Raw genomic sequence first — 26,767 nt, 5'->3', positions numbered from 1 at the left:
AAAACAGACTCCAACGAGATACTGCTGAATTGGAATTAATTTGCAAACTGGATACAATTAAATTAGGCTTGAATAAAGACTGGGAGTGGATGGGTAATTACACAAAGTAAAACTATTTCCCTATGTTTATTCCCCCCTCCCCGCCACTGTTCCTCAGATGTTCTTGTCAACTGCTGGAAATGGCCAATCTTGATTATCACTACAAAAGGTCCCCTCCCTTCTCCCCACCCCGCTGGTAATAGCTCACCTTACCTGATCACTCTCGTTACAGTATATATGGTAACACCCATTGTTTCATGTGCTCTATGTATATAAATCTCCCCTCTGTATTTTCCACTGAATGCATCCGATGAAGTGAGCTGTAGCTCATGAAAGCTTATGCTCAAATAAATTTGTTAGTCTCTAGGGTGCCACAAGTACTCCTTTTCTTTTTGCGGATACAGACTAACACGGCTGCTACTCTGAAACCAAACAGTAGTTTTGTATATCAAGACCATCCTTGGCACTTCCTCCTGCTCTGGAACCTTCACAAGTAGCTAAAGATACCCTACCACATTAAGAAATTCTTTGGTGAATTCTCCAGTTCCAATACTTTGAACAGCCTGTGGATGGAAAAGTACAGGTCCAGATGCCAAACTACACCTACCATGATGCCTGACCATACCTACCAGATGCCTGACCACACATCATAAAGAATGAATATTCAAATCTAAGAATGTGCACCGCTCGTACAGACACACACATAAATATGCATTCATATGATAAATACAACCAGAAAGAGCTTGCATATTTAAAAACAGCAAGGAAGAATTATTGCTAGGGCTGTTAATTAATCGCAGTTAACTCATGCAATTAACTCAAAAAAAATTAATCGCGATTAATCACAATTTTAATCGCACTGTTAAACAATAGAATACCAATTGAAATGTATTAAAGATTTTGGATGTTTTTCAGCATTTTCATATAGTATTCTATGTTGTAATTAAAATCAAAGTGCATATTGTTTATTACAAATATTTGCACTGTAAAAATGATAAACAAAAGAAATAGTCTTCTTCAATTCACCTCATACAAGTACTGTAGTGCAATCTCTTTGTCGTGAAAGTGCAACTTACAAATGTAGATTTTTTTTTTGTTACATAACTGCAGTCAAAAACAAAACGATGTAAAACTTCAGAGCCTACAAGTCCACTCAGTCCTATTTCTTCTTCAGCCAATCGCTAAGACAAACAAGTGGGAGATAATGCTGCCCACTGCTTATTTACGATGTCACCAGAAACTGAGAACAGGCATTTGCATGGCACTTTTGTAGCCGGCATTGCAAGGTATTTACATGCCAGATATGCTAAACATTTGTGGGTCCCTTCATGCTTTGGACACCTTTCCAGAGGATATGCTTCCATGCTGATGACACTTGTTAAAAAAGTAATGCATTAATTAAATTTGTGACTGAACTCCTTGGGGGAGAATTGTATGTCCCCTGTTCTATTTTACCTGCATTCTGCCACATATTTCATATTATACCAGTCTCGAATGATGACCCAGAACATGTTGTTCATTTTAAGAACACTTTCACTGCAGATCTGACAAAACGCAAAGAAGGTACCAATGTGAGATTTCTAAAGATAGCTACAGCACTCGACCCAAAGTTTAAGAATCTGAAGTGCCTTCCAAAACCTGAGAGGGACGAGGTGTAGAGCATGCTTTCAGAAGTCTTAAAAGAACAACAGTCCGATGCAGAAGCTACAGAACACAAACCACCAAAAATCAGCCTTCTGCTGGTGGCATCTAACTCAGATAATGAAAATGAACATATGTCGGTCCACACTGCTTTGGATTCTTATCGAGCAGAACCCATCATCAGCATGGAAGCATGTCCTCTGGAATGGTGGCAGAAACATGAAGGGACATATGAATTTTTAGTGCATCTGGCACGTAAATATCTTGCGATGCCGGCTGCAACAGTGCCATGAGAATGCCTGTTCTCACTTTCAGGTGACATTGTAAACAAGAAGCAGGCAGCATTATCTTCTGCAAATGTAAACAAACTTGTTTGTCTGAGCAATTGGCTGAACAAGAAGTAGGACTGAGTGGACTTGCAGGCTCTTAAATTTTACATTGTTTTATTTTTGAATGCAGTTTTTTTTTTACATAATTCTACATTTGTAAGTTCAACTTTCATAATAAAGAGATTGCACTACAGTACCTGTATTAGGTGAACTGAAAAATACTATTTCTTTTGTTTTTATACAGTGCAAATACTTGTAATCAAAAATAAATATAAAGTGAGCACTGTACACTTTGTATTCTGTGTTGTAATTGAAATCAGTATATTTGAAAGTATAGAAAACATCCAAAATATTTAAATAAATGATATTCTATTATTGTTTAACAGTGCAATTAATTTTTCTGCAAAGTACAAAGAAAACAGATTAAGCTGCTTGCTGTATGGTCAATTACAAATTACCATGAACACAGAATCACTCAGCAGCCAGCGCACAGTTAGGGTTGAATTTCAGGTTTTATTAACTCTGCATAGGGAAACTAATTTTTTTTTAGGATCAGTCCTAAGTGCTGTATGGCAGCGTGAGCCAGGAAACTGGGGAATCAGAGTGGTCCAGGAATGGCAGTAGGAGCTTAGAACTCTGTGGGGTGGTGTTATCTGGAGAGCTCAAAACGTGAACAGGCCAGAACAAGATAGGAAATGCCAGCAATGTGGTAGAGCTCCTAAGCTCCACATTGCAGGGAGAGAGTGGGCTGCTGGGGAAATGGGGAGCTAAATTCTGCTTTAGTCCAGTATTTTGTTTTGTTTTGTTGTTTTAAGAAAAGAAAATTGACAAAACCATGTTTAAACTCTACATAAAGATGGGTACTATGGATATAAAAGGAAAGTTGCAGTTAAAAAGAACCCTAAGCATTTAAAAGTATGGAAATGAATAGTTAAGGGGAAGGTAGAATGCATTTGCATATTTATCTTAGTTCACACAGTCACAAGTGACAGGCTGAGAACAAGCCTGAAAGATGTCACATGAAATAAAGCATTTTTGAAAAGACTAGACTGAAGTACCTAATAATAAATGCTTGTCATCTCACCTTGATTGTAGTGTTACTATCATACTCTATTATTATTATTATTGCTTGCTTCCAGTCTCTTACAAATGCATTTTGTATTAAGCTATAAATAAAAGATTTGTAAAGAGTTTAATTTTTTTTACCATTTCTCCTATGGCTTTTAGTGCATCTATGTCACCTGTTTTAGCTGCAGCACAGGCCAGAGAAGGAATTAATGCATCTCTAATGGCTTCTAGCTCCTGAGAAACACAAAATAAAATTTAAAAGTTTTAGTATCATACATATCTTTTTATTTACCATTTGTGTCCTTAGAACTATTGATACCTACATCAGAAGAACAATATTGCACCCACGTTTACTTGTAGATCTAATAATACAAATATAATAATTGAGGATACCAGTTAGTAAAAACAATCTTGTTCATATTCTTTGAGGGAAAAGAAGTCACATGTATACTTTAACATGGCTACCACTCTGAAACCTGTTTCCATAGTTACGTGGACTTCTCTCACTTCCTAGTTATACTAGAATTAAATAAAGAGGATTTCTAAACTATGCTATTTCAGACCCACATGCTAATTAGTTTTTTTTCAGATCCCTCAAATGACATCCCTGTCTTTACGTGAATTCTACATAGCAAAACTCCCTCATATTATCAAGATGTGCTCATCTCAAACTAATATTAGTTTTTTGGAAAATTTTTGGTCCCAGATTTGGCCAATAAAAAATATGCAACTGGAATAACATATTTTTAAAAGTCTTTTTTCCTGAACAATGAACGCCAGTTCTTCTAGTTCAAATGGAAAGGAAAAAGCCCCTAAGCAGCCATCTTTAAAGTTTGATAATTAATTTTAAAACAATCTCCCACTTCAGATAAAAACCAAAATAATAAAGAAGTGATCAATATAATAAATTAAATGCCTGAAAATTGTATTATTACCAAACTTACCACTTCCTTACTAACTACAGATATCAGTTTCCTGAAGTCAATATGGAGTTAGGACACTTCTGAGTTGTCGTCTGACGGTGCTGATTCTAACAGCTTTTTACTAAACAACCTTTGTTTAAACAACCTTTTTCAGTATTTACAAGCCCCATAGCTAAGTAGGATCCTGCAAAATATGGCACATCCTAATATCGCTAAGGTGTGACCTTTTTGAACCACATTTGTTAAAGATTCTTAAATGTTGAAGCCTCCTCTGATTGATTCACATAGAAATTTACAATATTTTGTCTTTTTGTGGTGGCTGGTCAGACTGAAGGGTAAAATATATAAATATGATGGACATACCACGGATCCACCATAATAAGGCTCATAGAAAACTCAGGCTGATTAAAGAGATCAAGGCCTTCATTTTCAAAAGGGACTAACAACTATGGGTGTCTCCATTTTTGGGAACCAAACCTGAGACAATTTAAAAAGGGGTCTGAGTTTCAAAAGATCACCCAGGCTTTGCCCTGGTCTACACTAGGACTTTAGGTCGAATTTAGCAGCGTTAAATCGATGTAAACCTGCACCCGTCCACACGATGAAGCCCTTTTTTTCTACTTAAAGGGCTCTTAAAATCGATTTCCTTACTCCACCCCTGACAAGTGGATTAGCGCTTAAACCAGCCTTGCTGGGTCGAATTTGGGGTACTGTGGACACAATTCGGCGGTATTGGCCTCCGGGAGCTATCCCAGAGTGCTCCATTGTGACCGCTCTGGACAGCACTCTCAACTCAGATGCACTGGCCAGGTAGACAGGAAAAGAACCGCGAACTTTTGAATCTCATTTCCTGTTTGGCCAGCATGGCAAGCTGCAGGTGACCATGCAGAGCTCATCAGCAGAGGTGACCATGATGGAGTCCCAGAATCGCAAAAGAGCTCCAGCATGGACTGAACGGGAGGTACGGAATCTGATCGCTGTATGGGGAGAGGAATCCGAGCTATCAGAACTCCATTCGAAATGCCAAAACCTTTGTCAAAATCTCCCAGGGCATGAAGGACAGAGGCCATAACAGGGACCCGAAGCAGTGCCGCGTGAAACTTAAGGAGCTGAGGCAAGCCTACCGGAAAACCAGAGAGGCGAACGGCCGCTCCGGGTCAGAGCCCCAAACATGCCGCTTCTATGATGAGCTGCATGCCATTTTAGGGGGTTCAGCCACCACTACCCCAGCCGTGTTGTTTGACTCCTTCAATGGAGATGGAGGCAACATGGAAGCAGGTTTTGGGGACGAAGAAGATGATGATGATGAGGAGGTTGTAGATAGCTCACAGCAAGCAAGCGGAAAACTGGTTTTCCCGACAGCCAGGAACTGTTTCTCACCCTGGACCTGGAGCCAGTACCCCCCGAACCCACCCAAGGCTGCCTCCTGGACCCAGCAGGCGGAGAAGGGACCTCCGGTGAGTGTACCTTTTAAAATACTATACAGGTTTAAAAGCAAGCATGTGAAAGGATTAATTTGCCCTGGCATTCGCAGCTCTCCTGGATGTACTCCCAAAGCCTTTGCAAAAGGTTTCTGGGGAGGGCAGTCTTATTGCGTCCTCCATGGTAGGACACTTTACCACTCCAGGCCAGTAACACGTACTCGGGAATCATTGTACAACAAAGCATTGCAGTGTATGTTTGCTGGCGTTCAAACAACATCCGTTCTTTATCTCTCTGTGTTATCCTCAGGAGAGTGAGCTATCATTCATGGTCACCTGGTTGAGATAGGGTGCTTTTCTTCAGAGGACATGCAGAGGTTCCCGTTCCTGCTGGGCTGTTTGCCTGTGGCTGAACAGAAATGTTCCCCGTTGTTAGCCAGGGGGAGTGGGGAGGGTTGAGGGGGTAGCCACACGGTGGGGGGAGGCAAAATGCGACCTTGTAACGAAAGCACATATGCTATGTATGTAATATTAACAGCAAGGTTTACCCTGAAAGAGTGTAGCCACTGTTTTATAAAATGTGTCTTTTTAAATACCGCTGTCCCTTTTTTTTTCTCCACCAGCTGCATGTGTTTCAATGATCACAGGATCTTCTCCTTCCCAGAGGCTAGTGAAGATTAGAAAGAAAAAAAAAATGCACTCGTGATGAAATGTTCTCTGAGCTCATGCTGTCCTCCCACACTGACAGAGCACAGACGAATGCGTGGAGGCAAATAATGTCAGAGTGCAGGAAAGCACAAAATGACCGGGAGGAGAGGTGGTGGGCTGAAGAGAGGGCTGAAGCTGAAAGGTGGCGGCAGCGTGATGAGAGGAGGCAGGATTCAATGCTGAGGCTGCTGGAGGATCAAACCAATATGCTCCAGTGTATGGTTGAGCTGCAGCAAAGGCAGCTGGAGCACAGACTGCCGCTACAGTCCCTGTGTAACCAACCACCCTCCTCCCCAAGTTCCATAGCCTCCTCACCCAGACGCCCAAGAACGCGGTGGGGGGGCCTCCAGCCAACCAGCCACTCCACCACAGAGGATTGCCCAAAAAACAGAAGGCTGGCATTCAATAAATTTTAAAGTTGTAAACTTTTAAAGTGCTGGGTGGCATTTTCCTTCCCTCCTCCACCACCCCTCCTGGGCTACTTTGGTAGTCATCCGCCTATTTGTGTGATGAATGAATAAAGAATGCATGAATGTGAAGCAACAATGACTTTATTGCCTCTGCAAGCGGTGATCGAAGGGAGGTGGGGAGGGTGGTTAGCTTACAGGGAAGTAGAGTGAACCAAGGGGCGGGGGGTTTCATCAAGGAGAAACAAACAGAACTTTCACACCGTAGCCTGGCCAGTCATGAAACTGGTTTTCAAAGCTTCTCTGATGCGTACCGCGCCCTCCTGTGCTCTTCTAACCGCCCTGGTGTCTGGCTGCACGTAACCAGCAGCCAGGCGATTTGCCTCAACCTCCCACCCTGCCATAAACGTCTCCCCCTTACTCTCACAGATATTGCGGAGCGCACAGCAAGCAGTAATAACAGTGGGAATATTGGTTTCACTGAGGTCTAAGCGAGTCAGTAAACTGCGCCAGCGCGCCTTTAAACGTCCAAATGCACATTCTACCACCATTCTGCACTTGCTCAGCCTGTAGTTGAAGAGCTCCTGACTACTGTCCAGGCTGCCTGTGTACGGCTTCATGAGCCATGGCATTAAGGGGTAGGCTGGGTCCCCAAGGATAACTATAGGCATTTCAACATCCCCAACAGTTATTTTCTGGTCTGGGAATAAAGTCCCTTCCTGCAGCTTTTGAAACAGACCAGAGTTCCTGAAGATGCGAGCGTCATGTACCTTTCCCAGTCATCCCACGTTGATGTTGGTGAAACGTCTCTTGTGATCTACCAGAGCTTGCAGCACTATTGAAAAGTACCCCTTGCGGTTTATGTACTCGCCGGCTTGGTGCTCCGGTGCCAAGATAGGGATATGGGTTCCGTCTATGGCCCCACCAGTTAGGGAATCCCATTGCAGCAAAGCCATCCACTATGACCTGCACATTTACTAGGGTCACTACCCTTGATATCAGCAGATCTTTGATTGCATGGGCTACTTGCATCACAGCAGCCCCCACAGTAGATTTGCCCACTCCAAATTGATTCCCAACTGACCGGTAGCTGTCTGGTGTTGCAAGCTTCCACAGGGCTATCGCCACTCGCTTCTCAACTGTGAGGGCTGCTCTCATCTTGTATTCGTGTGCTTCAGGGCAGGGGAAAGCAAGTCACAAAGTTCCATGAAAGTGCCCTTACCTATGCGAAAGTTTCGCAGCCACTGGGAATTGTCCCAGACCTGCAACACTATGCAGTCCCACCAGTCTGTGCTTGTTTCCCGAGCCCAGAATCGGCGTTCCACTGCATGAACCTGCCCCATTAGCACCATGATGCATGCATTGGCAGGGCCCATGCTTTCAGAGAAATCTGTGTCCATGTCCTGATCGCTCACGTGACTGCGCTGATGTCGCCTCCTTGCCCGGTATCGCTCTGCCAGGTTCTGGTGCTGCATATACTGCTGGATAATGCGTGTGGTGTTTAATGTGCTCCTAATTGCCAAAGTGAGCTGAGCGGCCTCCATGCTTGCCTTGGTATGGCATCCGCACAGAAAAAAGGCGCGGAACGATTGTCTGCCGTTGCTCTGACGGAGGGAGGGGCGACTGACGACATGGCTTACAGGGTTGGCTTACAAATCTGGTCTATTTCTTGTTTTGATCTACTCCATCTATCTTTTACATCTTTGGCTGGCAGCAGACAGTGCAGAAGCACTGCAAAAGCCATCCACATCTCATGGCTGCTCGGCAGAAGATGGTACAATAGGCCTGCTAGCCATCCTCATCTCTTGCCTGCCTGGCAGAAGATGGTACAGTAGGACTGCTAGCAATCCGTATCGCCTGCCTGCTCACCATAAGATGGTTCAATAGCACTGACTGCAGGACTAAAGAGAATGACCTGGTCAAGTCACTTCTAATGTAGTCCCTGCACCCATGTCTGCCCAGGCGCTCCTGGCCGACGTGGCCAGGAGCACCTCGGACATGACAATGACGGCTACCAGTCCTATTGTACCGTCTGCTGCCACAAGGCAAGGGGTTGCTGCTGCTGTGTAGCAATGCAGTACCAAGTCTGCCAGCACCCAGGAGACATACGGTGACCGTTACCTGAGCGGGCTCCATGCTTGCCGTGGTATGGCGTCTGCACAGGTAACTCAAGAAAAAAGGCGTGAAACGATTGTCTGCTGCTGCTTTCACGGAGGGAGGGAGGGAACGGGGGCCTGACGATATGTACCCAGAACCACCCGCGACAATGTTTTAGCCCCATCAGGCATTGGGATCTCAACCCAGAATTCCAATGGGCAGCGGAGACTGCGGGAACTGTGGGATAGCTACCCACAGTGCAACACTCCGGAAGTCGACGCTTGCCTCGGTACACTGGAAGCACTCCGCCGAGTTAATGCACTTAATGCACTTAGAGCATTTTCTGTGGGGACACACACACTCGAATATATAAAACCGATTTCTAAAAAACCAACTTCTATAAATTCGACCTAATTTCGTAGTGTAGACATACCCTTTGAAAGTAAGGCCCCATAAGGTGTCTCAAATGGGGCATCTAAACATAGAAACAATCCCAGAATCACTGGTCATTTTTGAGATTTTAAACCAATGAACATTCTATGAGAACAATACTGAACTCCATTTTAAAGTATACATAGAACACCATTTGCTAATATATACTATGTTGAGAAGTTTCTGCTGATGTTTTGAACCTAGGGCAGCAACACTTGCTTTTGCTCTGGCTTTTTTTTTTTTTTTTTTTTTTTTTTAATAATCATTCTGCTTGGAAATGCTTTTCATAGTGGAAGAATATGCTGCATAAACTCCAAAAATTAGATCTATGTTACTAAGCAATAACTCACTATTTGAGCTGTGCAAATAATGAATTTTTCTGGTACAGGGGCCAAACCGGAAAAAAAAAATAATCAGATAAAACATCTGGTTCAATTCATACCAAAACATTTTTTCGTCTAATAAAAAAAAATAAAAAATCATTTTGTATCAACCGAAACATTTTGGTCGACTCAAAACAAATTTTGCTTTTTGTTCTTTTTTTCCCCCTTTAGTTTTTTGTTTTGATTTGGCTGTTCTTCACCTTTCTTATTGGCCAAATTTGAAATTAAAAGGCTTTTTTTTCCAACCGGAAGTATTCATTAAATTTGACCTGAATTTGGCAAATCGTTTCAGGCCCCCCCAAATGCAGTTTTCAGCAAAAAACACAATGTGTTGTAAAAGACTTTGCCCAACTCTACTCACAACAAGGATTGAGCATCAATAAACTTCTGGTGCACTCAACACTCCGTAGGCACCCACCAAGGCCTTCAACATTAACACACATTATGCTAGACCCTTATATGTACTGGAACACACTGTTGTCTCTTAGGGCTCTCCTTTCCCAAATTTAACCTATTATTGTACTACTGTGCTCAGTGGCATGGCTTACAGGTAGATACCTTCACCCACATGCACTGAGTTAACATGGTCAACTTTCTGCTTCAAGTCCTGAGGCTGCATTTAGCCCTGGTGGACCAGGCATTTGGGTCCTTAAGCTCCTTGTCTGACCAGCTGGGTCAGGGCTTACCAAAAGCAAGCAATATATGTATTCTCTCCTTACAGACCTCTGTGTTGATCCAGTCCAACTGCACCAAAGATGTATTTATTGACCTGAGGTGCGTGAGATTAGAAATGGTGTAGCTGTTCCACAACAAAGCATTTATCAGCCTACCAGCTGTTATCCAGGTCAAACAGAACGAGCAAGCTATTTCCCAATGTCTGCAGATTCACCCATTTGACCTGCAGATTAATAAGGATGCTGTCTCAGCTCCCAGTCCTAAAATCAAAATAGGAGCAAAATGCAGCATCTCCCAGAGGTACAGCACAGGGCTAATACTTTTCTATCAAAATTCTCTCTGATCTCAGCCTCCGAGAGCACAAGTTGAATCTATGATTCACAAAAGCCAACATAAAAATGCAGCATGAAGATACTTTTGATCTTCCTGTGTACTACCTAAACATGAGAGAGAGAAATATTTTCAATAGGTACCTCACCCCTGCAAGTTTCATACCATTCCTACTTCACTCTAAGCCCTATGTTAAAATGAGTGTGGTCAATAAGGTTCTGACTCATCTCTGATAGGACTATCAAGAGACACTTTATTAGGAGACACCAACTTCATAAAGAGGAAAGACCCAAAGAGTCCAATAGCTTTACTTTGTACCCTTCCTTAGATCTGATCTATGTGCAGTTTTTGTTCCAAATTAATTATTTTGAGTAGTGGTGTGGTTTTTTTTTTTAACCAAAATAGTTAAGTTTGTACAACCCCCTAGCATTCAGAGTTATAAGCTATAGCACTATAAGGCACCTTTATACTGGTATAATTGTGTCCACATTAGAGGTTTGTACTGATTTAACTATACAGTTTCTAAATGATAAAGTTAAAGCAGTACAAAAACTGTATTTACCCAAGCCCTGGAGTCTTATTTGGGGTCATTCCAAGCCTCCTCAATGGGTCATTAGCGAGATCTTATCTCATAAAGCATGATAAAGAGCTTAGTGACCTAAAATTCAAAGAACAGCAGCAACAAGTTCCGCGGACGCTAATAGAATGACCCCAGAAAATCTGGAACACACTGTCCCTGCTATAAGTGGGGGGTTATTTTTGTTTGTTTTAAAACTCTCGTAGCCCACGAAAGCTTATGCTCTAATAAATTTTTTAGTCTCTAAGGTGCCACAAGTACTCCTGTTCTTTTTGCCAATTCCATGAGTTCAATGAGCAGGAGAGCTTGTAACCTTCTAAACCTAGTCTTCAACTTCTTTTATGCTTAACTCACTCCATGTGACCCCAGTCCCTCACCCTTTTTCCTTCTCTCCTACCCCCATGCACTGTAGAGTAGGTATTAAATTAAATTAAACCTTCCCTGAAAACAAGCCAAGAGAAGACCATAATAATTATGTCTTGCAATGTTCTCCATAGAACATTTGTTGTGCAATCAACGGTGACCAATATTGACTCCGCATTAATAGCTACTCACAGAATGCCTCCCATTGTACTAGTCATTTATAATTTTGTGTATAATTACAGTATTTTCCCTCTATGCTTGAATTATTCCATACTGTCAAAATATGTAGAAAATTCAAAATAATTTAGTATTTTCTTTCACACCATAAGTACCATGCATGACAATGACCTGTGTAGTATTTGTGATAGCCTAGATCATCAGTGAACCAAGGAGTAATCAAGAGAATTTTACAGACATAGAAAAGAAATTCAAGGTTTAACTTATTGTTGTACCAAATGCCCCCCCATGGCCTGGTTAGCTGGGACACTTAGCAAGGAAATTTGTGTTTCATTTTTAACGTTGCACTGTATTTCACCTTTAAGATATACTTGTTTAAGTTAACTTTCTGCTGTACATGAGTTGACTTTAAATATTTAAAGTAGGTACCTCCTTGCAGCTGACACTTAGAGATTTGGCAATAACTTGAATAAACTTGCTATCTGTAAGAGAGATCTTGGCTCCTGTGGGTACTACAGTCATTTCTCCTCTCAGATTCTCACTCAGCATCTGAAAAAGGAGCAAACAATCAAATCATTGTAAAAAGCAAGAGAAAAAAGGATTGATGATGTTAATTTTTACTAGCCTAAGCTAGAAAGTTACAGAAAATGCAAATGAGTGCAATTTACTGTAAAAATTAGTTTTGCCCCATAGAATAAGAACACAGTTGACATTACTTAATATTTTCTATAGCCTATTATTTATTTGCTTAGCACAGTATAAGTGGCACTGGAGAAGACACAAAGGTAAAAACAGTTATCATTCCAAAGAGTTTATAACCTAAAAGATAGAGAAACGTCAGAACATACTGGAAAATCCAGAAGGCAAAGCAAGATGTTTGGGGTGGGGGTGTGTGTGAGAATAGTTTGGTTTAAGTAGTCAAGATTTCCCAGCATGGTAAGTAGCATCCTATTTAAACGAACAGTAAGTTAAAAGACTGAATGAGAAAATAAAACTAGGAGACCAGTGGTGACTTTAGGAAAAGCACTGGGCCTTCTGAGATCCTGCCTTTGTCCAGTGTTTTAGAGTAACGAAGCAAGGCAATGTTTAACTAGTATGCCCTGCACTGACTGCACACTTACCGCTTAATCAAAAGCCCAATCAATGGAAAGGTTCATACCAATTTTAATAGGCTTTGAATCACGACTTTTGGCCCCGATTCTGTAAACCCTTAGGCACATGCTTAACTTTAAGCATGTGCATAGTCCCATTGATTTCAGTGTTTCAACATTAAACATGTATTTAGTATTTGCAGGATGAGAGCCTTAGCACTAACCAGGATCAAGCAGCAATGAGAAACTCCCTGCTCAGAAGCAGCCTCTGAAACAAGACTGGAGAAGAACAGAGACATAGGTGCTGGAACTAGGGGTGCTGCTGCACTCTCTGGCTTGAAGTGGATACCATTATATACAGGGTTTACAGAATGGTTCAATGGCTCTTAGCACCCCCACTATACAAATTGTTCCAGCATTCCTAAATAGAGACACTCCTAAACCTAGAAATAAGGTTCCATAAAAGCTTGAGGAAAGAGGGAACAAATCTGAACATCATGAACATTAACAGATCCACTGGTTTCTCCAACTCTGATGATTTTAGATGCTGGCTTTCTCCCGTCAAGGTGCCTCCATAACTATTAAGCAGTAAGTCGTCTCAATTAGAATTTTAAGAAGCAGGACTGTGCAAGTTTGCAAGAAAGCAAGGTGTGATGTGGGAAGAAAGAGTGCCCCAGATTTACCTGTGTCTAGGCATGCCCTTCATAAAAAAAACCACCCCTAAACACTTACAATATTGTAACTGTCTGCTGGAAGAGTCCCATTACATGTATATCAGTGGAAGTTATGTATGGTGCATAGAAATTTTCAGATTTGACAGGCTGACCTAATTCAGATTGGCCAGCCTGCTAAAAGACACCACTGAAGAGCTTTCATTAAAAAAATACATTTTTTAAAAAGGCAAAGTAGAAATTATACATTCATTGCTGTGGGGTCACATATGGACTACCACTGCTTCTTGGGCGGTGCTATACCTATAAGCCATATTCTCTATTACACCCTTTGTTGAATGTGTTCCTGCATAAAGTACGTTGTGCACAGTTGCTCCTCCCACAGCAAGGAGACCCCCTCCTTTCCAGGACAAAGATTTGTTAAGTTACACACACACAATATGTTTAAAATAAAAAACTATTAAATTAGATAGTGGTAAGAAAAAGACACGGCTGACAGTTCTAAAAATATTAAAATTTCATATTCAGACAGCTAGTAAATCTTTTACAAAGTTTACAAGGAGACTATTTAAATTTAAAGCTGGAAGGAAAGGAAACGCCACCACCCTCCATCCCCATGCACATAGATGAAAATCCTATAGAATACCTATTTTTACAGACATTATTTGAACGAATTGATTTTGAAATAGATTTTTTTCCACAACTGATCAGGTTTTGTTTTACCTAGCACATCCAACGGAGGGGAAAATCATTAGTTTGATAGGTTAAATCTAGAGAATGACTCATGTTGATATCATCCAAAAAATCAGGATAACAACTTTACTCCATCAGGACTATGACTTTGCTGCATATAAAAACAAAAGTTTTAGTGTATACGTTTGCTAGCATTCCACCACCGAAAAGAGAATGTTTAACACAGGGCTATATATTTGTATATGTTGTATTAACTCTCTCTATTTCCCAACACCTAAGACATTAATTAACCAAAAAGAATCTGTCATTAACTAGTAATTATAAATATATAGTCAATTAATAAACACTTGAGAGTCAGGGACGCAGAGAAATGGTCTGTGTTTAAAGAACATACTCAATACAAATCTTTTCATCTTAACAAAATTATGTCTAACATTGACACTCAAGACTCACAGACTTCAAATAAAGTGACAAGCATAATAAGATGTACCAGTTACTACATGAAGACTCAAATATAAACCCTGGGTGAAATCTAGGCTCCACTGAAATCAGGGACAAAATTTCCATTGACTTCAATGGAGCCCGGATTTCACCTCCATTCTCAGTTTCAGTTTGCACATTATTTATTTGGAGCCTGTGCTGAAGCTGCAGGACAGATCCACTGCTGAATTTAAAAGCAGAAGTTTCAAATATCGGTGTTGGTTTTCAACTGACCTCTATGTAGAGGTCTGAGGATTTTCTTCCCCCCACAAATCTACCTATTTTCATAGTTCTATAACAACATTATTTTGCATAAAGTAAGAGGGTGTGATGCCTTCACATTAGATAGTGGAAGCGAATGCTCAAAAATTAACATAAAAAGTCAAATAATTTTACTAGACAGCAGTCAGTGCAGTAAACATTAAAAAATTTGATTTAAAAAAACAACCACTATTAAAAGTCTACTAAACTAACAGTGAAATATTTACCTCCTTCTTCTCCTCCCAGCTAAGATGGCTTTTGCTCAATGTGTATGAGAGTTTAGCTAGGGCTGCTTCCGGTGTCATATCACCCCCTGGAATTACTCCTACAGCAGTGAGAGTCTGTGAATGAAAAGAAACTTTAACTTAATTAGTGTAGTATTCAGAAACACTTCTATACAGTATTGATGCACATGGGATTACTAAAGACCCAGAATGACCATTTCTTTACCCTAAAAGGAAAAGGTTATGGGTGTGTATTAACTACGTAAACGGTTGTTAGGTTAGCCCTTATTATAAAGCTGCAGTTACTAATTTTTAAAATCAGTGGTGTTTTTAAATTTGCCAAATATGTTGTTTTCCCACAAACATATTGACCAATTTATTATGGGGTATTTCCCTGGATGTATTTCAGTACTGCAGTGTGCTACCAATGCGGGTGTTGTCAGACCACTCTAACCTGCATTACCTTTGTATGATTTAGGATATGAGACTAGACTGAATAATTACAGTTCTGGCAAAAACCAAATAGTGCTTGCTTCAGAAAGATTGCTTTCCCTATACAATTCAGCAATTAACTAATGATTGAACCAATGCAAAAGCAAAACCAAATTGACCTAACCTTCACTATGTACATTTACAGAGCATACCAACCATGGAGTGAAGACAAATGAGGTTTCCTTAAGATCTTCGTGTACCATTTAAAACTTCCTTCTGTGCTGGAAAGTTACACAGTGTTTTCAGCCAAAGAACAGCTAAGGCTTTTTCATGGTCTGGATAGGAGGGGAAGTGATTTCCCCCGCTTCCTATCACCACATAGACCCCTCAATTATAATCTGTGCTGAGGAGGTGGATCAGAGTCCAGATATTCAGTTAATTAAAAGAGTTTGAGATGAACCGTGATTATTTAATCACTAAATCACCTGACTAGCTAAAATATGTACAAATGACAGGATAATGCCATATGTAGTGAAGGTAACATTATTACCAGCCAGACAAAATGTTTTTTACTTTTTTTTAAAATATAAAAAATTTAATATAAGCTTTTTTGAAAGAAATTAATATTATAGTAAATTTCCAGAACTCAGCCAACATGTTTCCTCCACAGAGCTGTTACTCTGAAAAGGGAACGACAGTGAAAAACCAGCATTAAATAAATTATGTAGAATTCAGCCAGAACACATCATGGCTCTGTACACGTTGGCAATGTTCTCCTGTACAGATACCAATATAAATAGGGTACAGCCTCCATCAGTGGAAGTTGGTGAAGCCACATAATACATGCACCACGTTGAAAAGCTGGGACCCAGGAATTAACAAGTGACTGAAAGTGACTAAATAACCCCATAAAGGTTTAATAAGAAGGGGGAATGCTAATGACTTGAGTCAAATTACGAAAACAGCACTTTGGCTCAAACACAAGAACTCATTTGCAGAGGTGCTCTACTTACGGAGAATTTTTCAGCCAAAATATAGGGAAAAAATTGTTCCCCCCCACCCCATATACATTTTTGTTGAAGCAGAATGTCATATAGTAAATTAGATTTTTTTCTCATGAAATTTTGCCATTTCGGGTATCTTGGGATTATTTAGTGAACAAACTTTACATTGTAAACATTTTTACATTCAGTTGTTTATCGATTGCTTTTTTCATTCTCCATATATTTTTGCATTAACCAAAATGTATGGGAGCTCCATGATGGTCAAAGCAATCCCTCTAAATTCCCAATTGATGTTAGCCCAAAACTTTATAGCCTACACAGTAAAAGGTATGACTATGTTTCAGAAGGTCTCAAGTTCAAATCTTATGAAGCCTGCTCTTTTGACATTTGTGACAGTCTCTACCCCTCTATGTTCACCCCTTTTAAAAGACTATGATAAATTTTGTACAAAGTATTCCTTGTGAGGTATTATTTGAAAACTCATAATTTACTAATCATTACTGTCCTGGTAAAATATATGTGGCAACATCATATGTGAAGCTATAACATTCTACTGTAATGATATTACTGAGACATGTTCCGAGTTTTATAAAGCCACCACAAACCAGTTCCTCGGAGACAAAGGGCAAGCCAGATGTCAATGAAATCAAATGAACTATCACCTAGTTAAGTGGCCATTCTTTGGCAGGAAAAAGGATAGGAGTGAGATGTTTACATCTTCACAAAGAAACAGCTGGAGGTTCCCATCCCCACAGAGTGTCTGTCTCCTGAGCTCCAGCTGGAGATGACTCTCAAAGAAGAGGAAAAGTGTAAGAATGGAGAATAGACACCCCAAGTTATCCCTTCCTTATTTCTCTCTACCCACAGCAGCTACTACACCTGAGGAACAAAGAACAGCTTTGGACTGAGGGAGGGAGAGGAGTTCAGCCAGTAAGGAGTTCAGTCTGAAAGGAGTTCAGCCAGTAAGACTGCTGACATGTGGTGAGAGAGACTTTTGCTTTGAATTCACTTAGCTTGTTAAGTTAGGTATTAGTTGCATTTTACCTTTTTCCCCTTGTAACCAATTCTGACTTTTATGCCTCATTACTTGTAATCATGTAAAATCTATCTTTCTGTAGTTAATAAACTTGTTTTATCTAAACCGGTGTGCTTGGATTGAAGTGTTTGGGACACTTCACTTGAGATAACAGGATTTAAGCATATCATTTTCTATTAATAAAATTACAGGCTTTATATGAGTTTGTGTTGTCCAGGAGAGGGCTGGGCAATCCAAGATGCACATTTCTGGGGGTAGTCTAGGACTGGGAGTTTGCTGGTGTTGCTCTACAGGGTAATTCAAGAGTGGCTGGCAATAGCACTCATATAGTATAGATAGGAGTAATTTACATGCTGGAGGCTGTGAGAGAGCAGACCAGGAGTGGTTGCTCTCACAGCAAAGCAGTGTAAAAGGCTGGTGTAAAACCCTGTTTGGAGAATTGAGGGGACACAGCTGTTCAACAGTCCAGATTGTACCCTGGGTAATGTCACAATTTATGTTTCCTTTTTTCCTCAGTTATATATTAGGTTATAAGAAAAGTTGTTGAAACAAAAAATAAATAAAGCTGCATCAAAATATTTCATAGAATCATAGAATCTCAGGGTTGGAAGGGACCTCAGGAGGTCATCTAGTCCAACCCCCTGCTCAAAGCAGGACCAATCCCCAATTTTTGCCCAAGATCCCTAAATGGCCCCCTCAAGGATTGAACTCACAACCCTGGGTTTAGCAGGCCAATGCTCAAACCACTGAGCTATCCCATATATAAGAAACAATAATAGTTCAGTCCTACTGTACAAAGAAGTGATATTTATAAACAAGGCATACTATTAAAAAGGTTAGCCATTGAATAGTCAATGGAGATCTGAAAGCAGGCATAGGCTAGGTAATAGGAGGAAAGTTAAGCAAGACAAATGAACTTTCCTTCCACAATTCAGAATTATCACACAGGTTATGAACACTGGTCGGGTCTGTGAGGCTCATTAGTCCTACCAATATTTTGACTAACCAAAAAGGTTGTGAATTGCAAATAAGGTTAGGAAAACTCTTTTAAAATATGCTGAATACCCTGAATACCAAGAATGTCAGTGTCTGCATATTAATTTGCTTTAAACTAGCCTACACCTGCTTTCAGATCTCCAGAAGTCACAGACTACTGGCCTCCATTCAGAGGGCCATCCCAGTACATACTAAACTGCTGAACTCATTGGCACATGAAGATAGCCTAATGGGAGTCTTGAGGGTCAAGTAAGCAATGAGGTTTAGAATATTTCGGAAGTTTGCCACCTTACTGAATGCCCTTATTTTGTAACTATTAAAATAACTGCAAACTTGAAAAGACATTACTTGACTGGTCTGCCCCGTGAGCCAGTTCCACGCTCACTGGAGTTCTTTTGGGATTGACATCAACAGTATTTTGCAGATGGATGCTGGGGTATCACACACATAGCAGAAGCCATCAATCAGTAAACTGGGATCAGGTCTAGCTAATTACAGAATTCAGTCTAGAATAAAGGGCTTTTTAAAAATCTGGTTTGCAGATCAGCTTGAACCATTTAAAAACTAATCTAATATGGCTGTTTTATAGACAACATCTTCCTGTAGCTAGATGTTTGTTTTCTAGCACATTAAACATACAGCCAATCACAACGGTGAAACTTTCTTTTACATAACATTGCAATCAGAAATTGCTGTATTTCCCTCACCTGTCCAGTTGCATAGACTGCAGCAACACTCCCGCGTAAGCACTGGGTACAATTAAGAATCACTACTTTTCGTTCTGTTGCTTTCCTCAGTTCTTCTAGCAAATCTTCTCGATTATTTGGTGCATTACCAGTTCCGTACGTTTCAAGTACAATGCCCTCCATTGGAGCGTGAAGAAATGCCTTCACCTATTTAAAATAAGGTGTTAAAATATTACAACTCCATGTCTTTAATGCTATATAATTTGATTAGCAAGCTCTTTCTCCTGCATACGTATTTTTCAAAAGATCTTACAAAAGCAGTGGATGGCACTCACAAGCTAAAAAAAAGGAATTAAATTTCTTGCTACCATGATTGACAACATTTATAGACAGTATCCCCACCAAGGTACCTTACAGTAGCACAAACATATTAACCATATTCAAAGCTTTAAAGTCAATCACCACAAAACAGGAGTCAATATAAAAACATTTACAGGGTAAACACTTAATTTGATTAGAGTTTCTCAAGCCAGTGAGGACATATGTAGTTGAATACTGAACTAATTGCAGGGAGGGGGGAAAAAGAACTCTCTTCGAACCCCTACGCAGAAATGAATTGCAAAAATGAAACCTCACGATCACAAGGGCATGTTTTACACTTGTGAAGTTGCCAACTAATAAATAAGGGTGCGGCCTGTACAAATTGCACAACTAGAAAAACTATTTTCATACCACTTCTGACACATGGCTTTCCAAGGCAAGGGCACGGTCAAAAAGTGATGTCATGATTACTAATAATCACATGATACTTTCAAACAAGTTCCCTCAATAAAAGGTGCATAAAGAAGTGTTTAGTTAAAATGCCATTATGTCTCACGCAGGAATCAGAGTCTTACAAATAATCATAGAATCATAGAATATCAGGGTTGGAAGGGACCTCAGGAGATCATCTAGTCCAACCCCCTGCTCAAAAGCAGGACTAATACCCAATTTTTGCCCCAGATCCCTAAATGGCTCCCTCAGGGATTGAGCTCACAACCCTGGGTTTAGCAGGCCAATGCTCAAACCACTGAGCTATCCCTCCCCCAAAATAAAAGTCCTTCATCTACACTTGCCATTTGTGATAATCATTTCTATAAAATAAGGCTGGGGTTTTCAAAAAGAAGGCTATGGGAGTTGGGAAACAATTTCTTTAGACTCCTATGAAAATCCCAGAGGGATATATTTTAAAATAATGGCAATTTTCTACAGGAAGGGCTGATTAAAATGTCCTTAGGGAGAAAAGGATGGTAAGCTATTACTTAAATATATTACATAGGTTTTTGCAGTAGTGTAGCCATGTCGGTGCCAGGATATTAGAGAGACAAGGTGGGTGAGGGTAATATATTTTATTGGATCAACTTCTGCTGGGGAAAGAGACAAGCTTTCAAGCTCTGAGTGAGCTCAAAAGCTGGTCCCTTTCACCAACAGAAGTTGATCCAATAAAAGGTATTACCCTCACCCATCTTATCTCTCTTACATAAGCTATGCAATTGCATGATAACAGAACACTATTTGATAAATGTAAATGTATTACTTGTAAATACAGAAATATTCATAAATGAAACAACGTATTCACAGAATTCTTACTTGATACATTTGAACCACAATGATAAAATCTACCATGTTTAGTACATATGCCTTCCAAACATTAGAAAACAAAATCACAATGAAGCCTGCAGGAATTAATTTAAATTCAAGAGACAGTTCATTTAATTGAAGGGTTGAGGGGAGGGAGAAGTAGTTTTTTGTGGGCCAATTGGTAACTATGCAGCTAACGTATCTCATCAACGTAAGTAGCCATCTATTGACATTATTTTAGACAACTTAGATATTTCTTTGTTGACCACATAAACTACTTGCAATACATTACAGTCACCTATGAGGCGAACTATACAGTTGGAGTTTTATTACAAATCTACCACCCGACTGCATTTCCATCTGTTCAGATTCACCAAAAAAAAAAAAAAAAGACTAGTATAATTGAGGAATTTCTGCTTAAACTACTGGATGCAATTTAAGCTGACAATGGCCATGAGAAAAATAAAAACTCAGGTTGGCGGAACTTCAAAAACTGACACACAGGCACTTCAATACTGAACTTCGCAACCCCTAACTTTTAGGCACCCTTCTGCCTAGTGGACACATCAGTAGGTCAAAATACACTATGGAATTTTTAGTATGCAGCCCCAAGATCCACACGGCCAGTTTGCACACGGCACATCAGAACACTTGTAGATTTACACCTCAGTTTGCCACACACTAACTTTCTGTATAGACAAGCCCTACATATTTCATGCAAAGTGAAAGAGCTTCAGACAGGAGAGACAGACCTATCCCAAAAACCCTCTGACTCATGGCTAGTAAGTGTTGGGGCACTCACCTGAGATGTGGAAGACCTGGGTTCAAGACCCTGGTCTAAAATCAGGAGGAGGAGGGATTTGAACTCCCATGTCCCACATCCTGGATGAGTGCTCTAACCACTGGGCGATTAAGTATATGGGTGGGGGGGGCACCACTTCACCACATTTTGCGTAGGGCCTGATCTCGTCAGGTGCTTTTAGTTGGTCTCTCTATACACCTACTGGATTTGGCCCCACAGGCAAGATAGGCCGGGGAAATGCCTAGTTTGTGAATCCTGCCAGGACCCAGGGGTGAGTTAGGCACAAAGCTTCTCAGTGGCGTCAGGACTTAGGTGGCTTTATGTATGCCCTTCAGCAGACATTTAGGCAGCTAGGGAACTTTAAGGTGGGATCTTAGGTGCTTTAGGGACTTTAGGCACCTACAGGGTTAGGTGGACCTGAACGGGGGGTTGTGAATGTCAGTGGCACCTAAATGTTGAATGGAGATGCCTAAAATAGCAGTTAGGCACCTAACTTCCTCTCGTGAATCTAGCCCATACCACGTAAGACCCCAATTCTGCAAAGCAACCTCCTAGCATTGGCCTCTGTGGAATCCCATTGTTATCAATAGGGCTCCAGGTGTTCACAGGGGTGCAGGAGTTCACATTAGCATATCATAGAACAGGATCAGAGCCCTGAACCCTTAAACCAGTTGCAGGAAGAAGCATGAATTGTAGAAAAGGGCATGATTTCCTCACTCCATTTTCCCATATTGTATATGCATGCATACCTTTGGCAAAGTGTATATTATACATATACACTTGACTGTATGGCAAATAGGCACTTCTGGTCACTATAGCTTGCACGTGCTTGTCAAGAGGTCAAATACATCTTCCAAACACGTGGAAAGGATACATTATCAATTCCAAAGCCCATGTGATTCAGGTTAAAGGTACTTTTAAAACCTTCCTAAATAGTTTTCCATGCTAGGACTGGTCAGTCATATTACTACTAGGAATGTTTATCAACACAATTGGGGTACATTGCTCAAGGCTGTTTCCAAAACAATTAAAAATCTTAAGAACATAAGAACGATCATACTGAGTCAAACCAATGGTACATCTAACCCAGTATCCTGTCTTCTGACAGTGGCTAATGCCAGGTGCTTCAGAGGGAATGAACAGAACACGTAATCATCAAGTGATCCATCTCCTGTTGCCCATTCCCAGCTTCTGGGAAACAGAGGCTAAGGACACCATCCCTGTCCATCCCGGCTAATAGCCACTGATGGACCTATCCTCCATGAACTTATCTAGATCTTTTTTGAACCCTATTATAGTCTTGGCCTTCACAACATCTTCTGGAAAAAGGAGTAAATAACACTTTCTTATTTACTTTCTCGACACCACTCATGACTTTATAGACCTCTATCATATCCCCCCTTAGTCATGTTTTCCAAGCTGAAAAGTCCCAGTCTTATTAATCTCTCCTCATATGGAAACTGTTCCATACCCCTAATCATTTTTGTTGTCCTTTTTTGTACCTTTTCCAATTCCAATATATATTTTTTGAGATGGGGTGAATACCGCACACAGTATTCAAGATGTAGGCGTACCACGGATTTATACAGAAGCAATCTGATATGTTCTGTCTTATTGTCTATACCTTTTCTACTAATGATTCCCAACATTGTTAGCTTTTTTGACTGCTGCTGCACATTGAGTGGATGTTTTCAGAGAACTATCCAAGACTTCAAGATCTCTTTCTTGAGTGATAACAGCTAATTTACACCTCCTCATTTTATATGTATAGTTGGGATTACGTTTTCCAATGAGCATTACTTTGCATTTATCAACACTGAATTTCATCTGCCATTTTCTTGCCCATTCACCCAGTTTGTGAGAGCCCTTTGTAACTCTTCACAGTCTGCTTTTGACTTAACTATCTTGAGTAGTTTTGTATCATCTGCAAATTTTGCCACCTCATTGTTTACCCCTTTTTCCAGATCACTGATGATTATGTGAACAGTACTGGTTCCAGTACAGATCGCTGGGGACCGCACTATTTACCTCTCTCCATTCTGAAAACTGGCCATTTATTCCTACCCTTTGTTTCCTATCTTTTAACCACTTACTGATCCACAAGAGGACCTTCCCTTTTATCCCATGACAGCTTACTTTGCTTAAGAGCCTTTGGTGAGGGACCTTGATCACCCTTTTCCACATGCTTGTTGCCCCCCTCAAAGAATTCTAGTAGATTGGTGAGGCATGATTTCCCTTTACAAAAAGATCTTATCTGTTTTTCCATCTATAACAACAGGTATTGCATCACTGCAGCTCTGTTAGACCAAGCAGCCATGTGTTTGGATACTCTCTCTACCATTTCAACAATTAAAAACAGAATACTTACAGTGGCAGCATTAATTCCTGGGAAGATTCGCAGCAGCCCAACATTCCTGTTCATGTTAGTGTGGACCTTAAACTTCTTTGTGGTGTTGGCTCTCCACACTGTCTCCCAGTTAACTGGTAAAGAGAAACAGAACACCATAAAGAAAGAGAAGTCTCACTGCTCATTTAATTAAACTTCACAACATTATATCAAGTGTATTTGTAGTACTTCACACTTCCTTATTTTTAAAATCTGTACTATAATTCATTAATATGACCTTCATACAAAAAAAAATTAAAAAGGAGAAGTGAAGGGATAATCAAGAGTAGCAACAATAGCTGATCTCACTCACTGTGTTTATTATTAGCCTATATTTCAACAGCATCTAAAGGAACCATTAGGTCAGGCCTTAACATGCTACATTTTAAAATATTTATATTTTAAAAATTCCAAATAATTTAGATCTCCAGAAAAAAATCAATATTATTCAGCAGCAAAGTTTCCACATTATTACTCCCCCAGGAGAGATTTTTTCTAATACAGCAGCTTGGTTATAAAATACTAATTTAAGACAAGAAATGTTAAATGCAAGTGTATCTGTTTGGTCCTTACTAATGAACAGCATGATCTGCTGTTAAAAAAAGTTGACAATACATTCTAATACTATCTTCTGAAAATGTAAAGTTAATTCAGTGATTGTGCAAAGTGCTTGACTAATAATACACTTACACCTATGCCATCATTACTATCCCCTGTTATAAACTACCCTCCCTCTACCTTCACCTGTTTAGAATACTCGGAAGGTTTGGGGGCAACGGAATGGTATGAAGAAGGTCTAACGTAAATGAAACATGTATTTTTCACACATTCTAATCAGGACTTCATTACTTTGTAATTGGAATTATACCAACAAGTACTCTAAGTCAGAAAAAATACATCTTCTCAAATATGAAAGATGTGACACGAATTCCGAATGTCATATTAAAGACAGATGTTGTTACTGTTGCCACTAATCATCTCCAGACCTTATAATGTAGTTACTAATGATTAAATAAAATAGCAAGGATTCAATTAACTGTGATTATATATTTAAAGCCAGATGCCAGCTGTTTAATAGTCTGTTTGTGTTCCATTATTAAAAGCCAAATCATGCATTATGGATTTCAAAAAGTTTACTACTCCAATGCAAGAGAGAAATGTCAATAACTGACAACTTGTAGAAGGGGCTTTGGCAATACTCTTGAGTGCATTCTGCGCCAAAAAATTAAAAATTCTGTGCCAAAAAAAAATTCTGTGCACAATATTTTAAAATTCTGCAAATGTTTTGTGTCAAATAAATGTTGAGGCTCCACCATGGCATTGGGGAGTACAGACCACTGGCTGCACAGAGGTAGGAGATCACTCAGCAGCTTCCCCCCAACATCCAGGACATGGCTCAGCAGTGAGGCTGCATCCAACCCTGACACAGTGCAAGGACCAAGCCTGCCCTAGAAACACCCCAGGGCCCTGCTCTTCTGTGTCAGGTGCACCAGATGTGGGCAGGCAGGTTCAGCCCGGCAGGATCCCAAGTGTGGAGGAGCTTACTGTGGGGGGATCCAGGTGTGGGCGGAGAAGGTTCTGCGTGGGGCAATCTGGGTGCAGGCAGTGATCTGGATGCACAGGGGCTTGTTGGGGGGTTCTGGGTGCAACGGTAATGGGACTCTGCAGGGGGGTCCAGGTGAAGGTGGTTGGGGCTCAGCTGGGCAGGATCTGTGTGGGGGGGAATAGAGTTTGGCAGGAGGGTCTGGGTGTGGTGGGTTCAGCGTGGGGGTCCAGATGCTGGGGGAGTGGGGCTCAGTGGGGTGGGGATCCAGGTGCACTGCTGGTTGAGGCACCATAGAGTGGGGATCCAGGTGCGGGTGGCTCCTTGGGGTGGTGCAGGGGGAGTGGTGCTTGGTAGGAGGGTCTGGATGTGGGTGGGGTGAGGCTCAGCAGGAGGGTCTGTGTATGGGGGGGGGTATAGAAGCACGGGGGTTGGGCGGATGGAGGAGCAGCTCCTCGTACAGTGATCCTTCCCCCTGCAACTGAGGAGCAATGGGTAGGGAGTTTGCAGAGCTTCTTGCAGCCTAGGGAGAAATCTGGGGGTGGGTCTGACCTGGCCCTGGATGCCGTGCAGGGGAAGAGGAGGTCCCGTCCTCCCCAGCCCAGCCGGGACTAGGAGTTGAACCCAGCACAGGGTAGGAGCCACCAGCCGGGTCTTCCCCAGTCCCGCCCCCTGCCCCACAGTGATTTACCTCTCCACCGGCTGCCCTAGGCACCCAAAACATACTGCTGGGGAGGGTCTCATGACTACACTTATGGCTTCCCTTTGTTTCCCCATCAGAAAGTCATTTTCTGAGGGAAAACAAAGAAATCTGCAGGGGACATGAATTCTGCGCATGTGCAGTGGTGCAGAATTCCACCAGTAGTATACTGGCATACAACCACCCATGGCTTCAAGTACCATATTTCACTAAAAGCACAGGCCATGCTGTAAAACTTAGCTCACAATGGAAAACAAGTTGTTTCTTTTCACTTATGGAGAAGCCTCTAGGCTGCAAGGACAGATAAAAAATTAGTATACATATTATTATAGACTTGTCCTGTGTCTTGTAAGGTATTAGTCACTCCTGAAAACATTCAGCTACTATCCCGATTTCTTGCAATCAATAGTCACAGCTGCTTTCAAGAATATCCAAAATATATTTAAAAGCCTCCTTCCAAATCCCAGTAAAACAATTTTCCCCTCATTGATGCTAGGACAAGACAGGTTTCTAACAATCAAGATAGGCTATACATATCTGATATCATCTACAAGCATAAAGTCATCATGAAC

General features: G+C 40.9%; 1 protein-coding gene across 1 annotated transcript in view; it reads right to left on the bottom strand.

Moving 5' to 3' along the window:
• Positions 1-26,767, bottom strand: part of ASPG (asparaginase) — an 85,083-nt gene that overhangs the window by 19,382 nt on the left and 38,934 nt on the right. Inside the window, exons 7-11 of the mRNA XM_037901050.2 lie at positions 23,935-24,047; positions 19,166-19,351; positions 14,994-15,107; positions 12,000-12,119; positions 3,216-3,311 (exon numbers count right to left, since the gene is read on the bottom strand). Of these exons, the coding sequence (XP_037756978.1) occupies positions 3,216-3,311; positions 12,000-12,119; positions 14,994-15,107; positions 19,166-19,351; positions 23,935-24,047 (629 nt within the window). The remainder of the gene's footprint in view (positions 1-3,215; positions 3,312-11,999; positions 12,120-14,993; positions 15,108-19,165; positions 19,352-23,934; positions 24,048-26,767) is intronic.

The sequence above is a fragment of the Chelonia mydas genome, chromosome 6 (assembly GCF_015237465.2).
Source record: "Chelonia mydas isolate rCheMyd1 chromosome 6, rCheMyd1.pri.v2, whole genome shotgun sequence".
Taxonomy (NCBI): domain Eukaryota; kingdom Metazoa; phylum Chordata; order Testudines; family Cheloniidae; genus Chelonia; species Chelonia mydas.
This window is presented reverse-complemented; position numbering and strand designations above follow the sequence as displayed.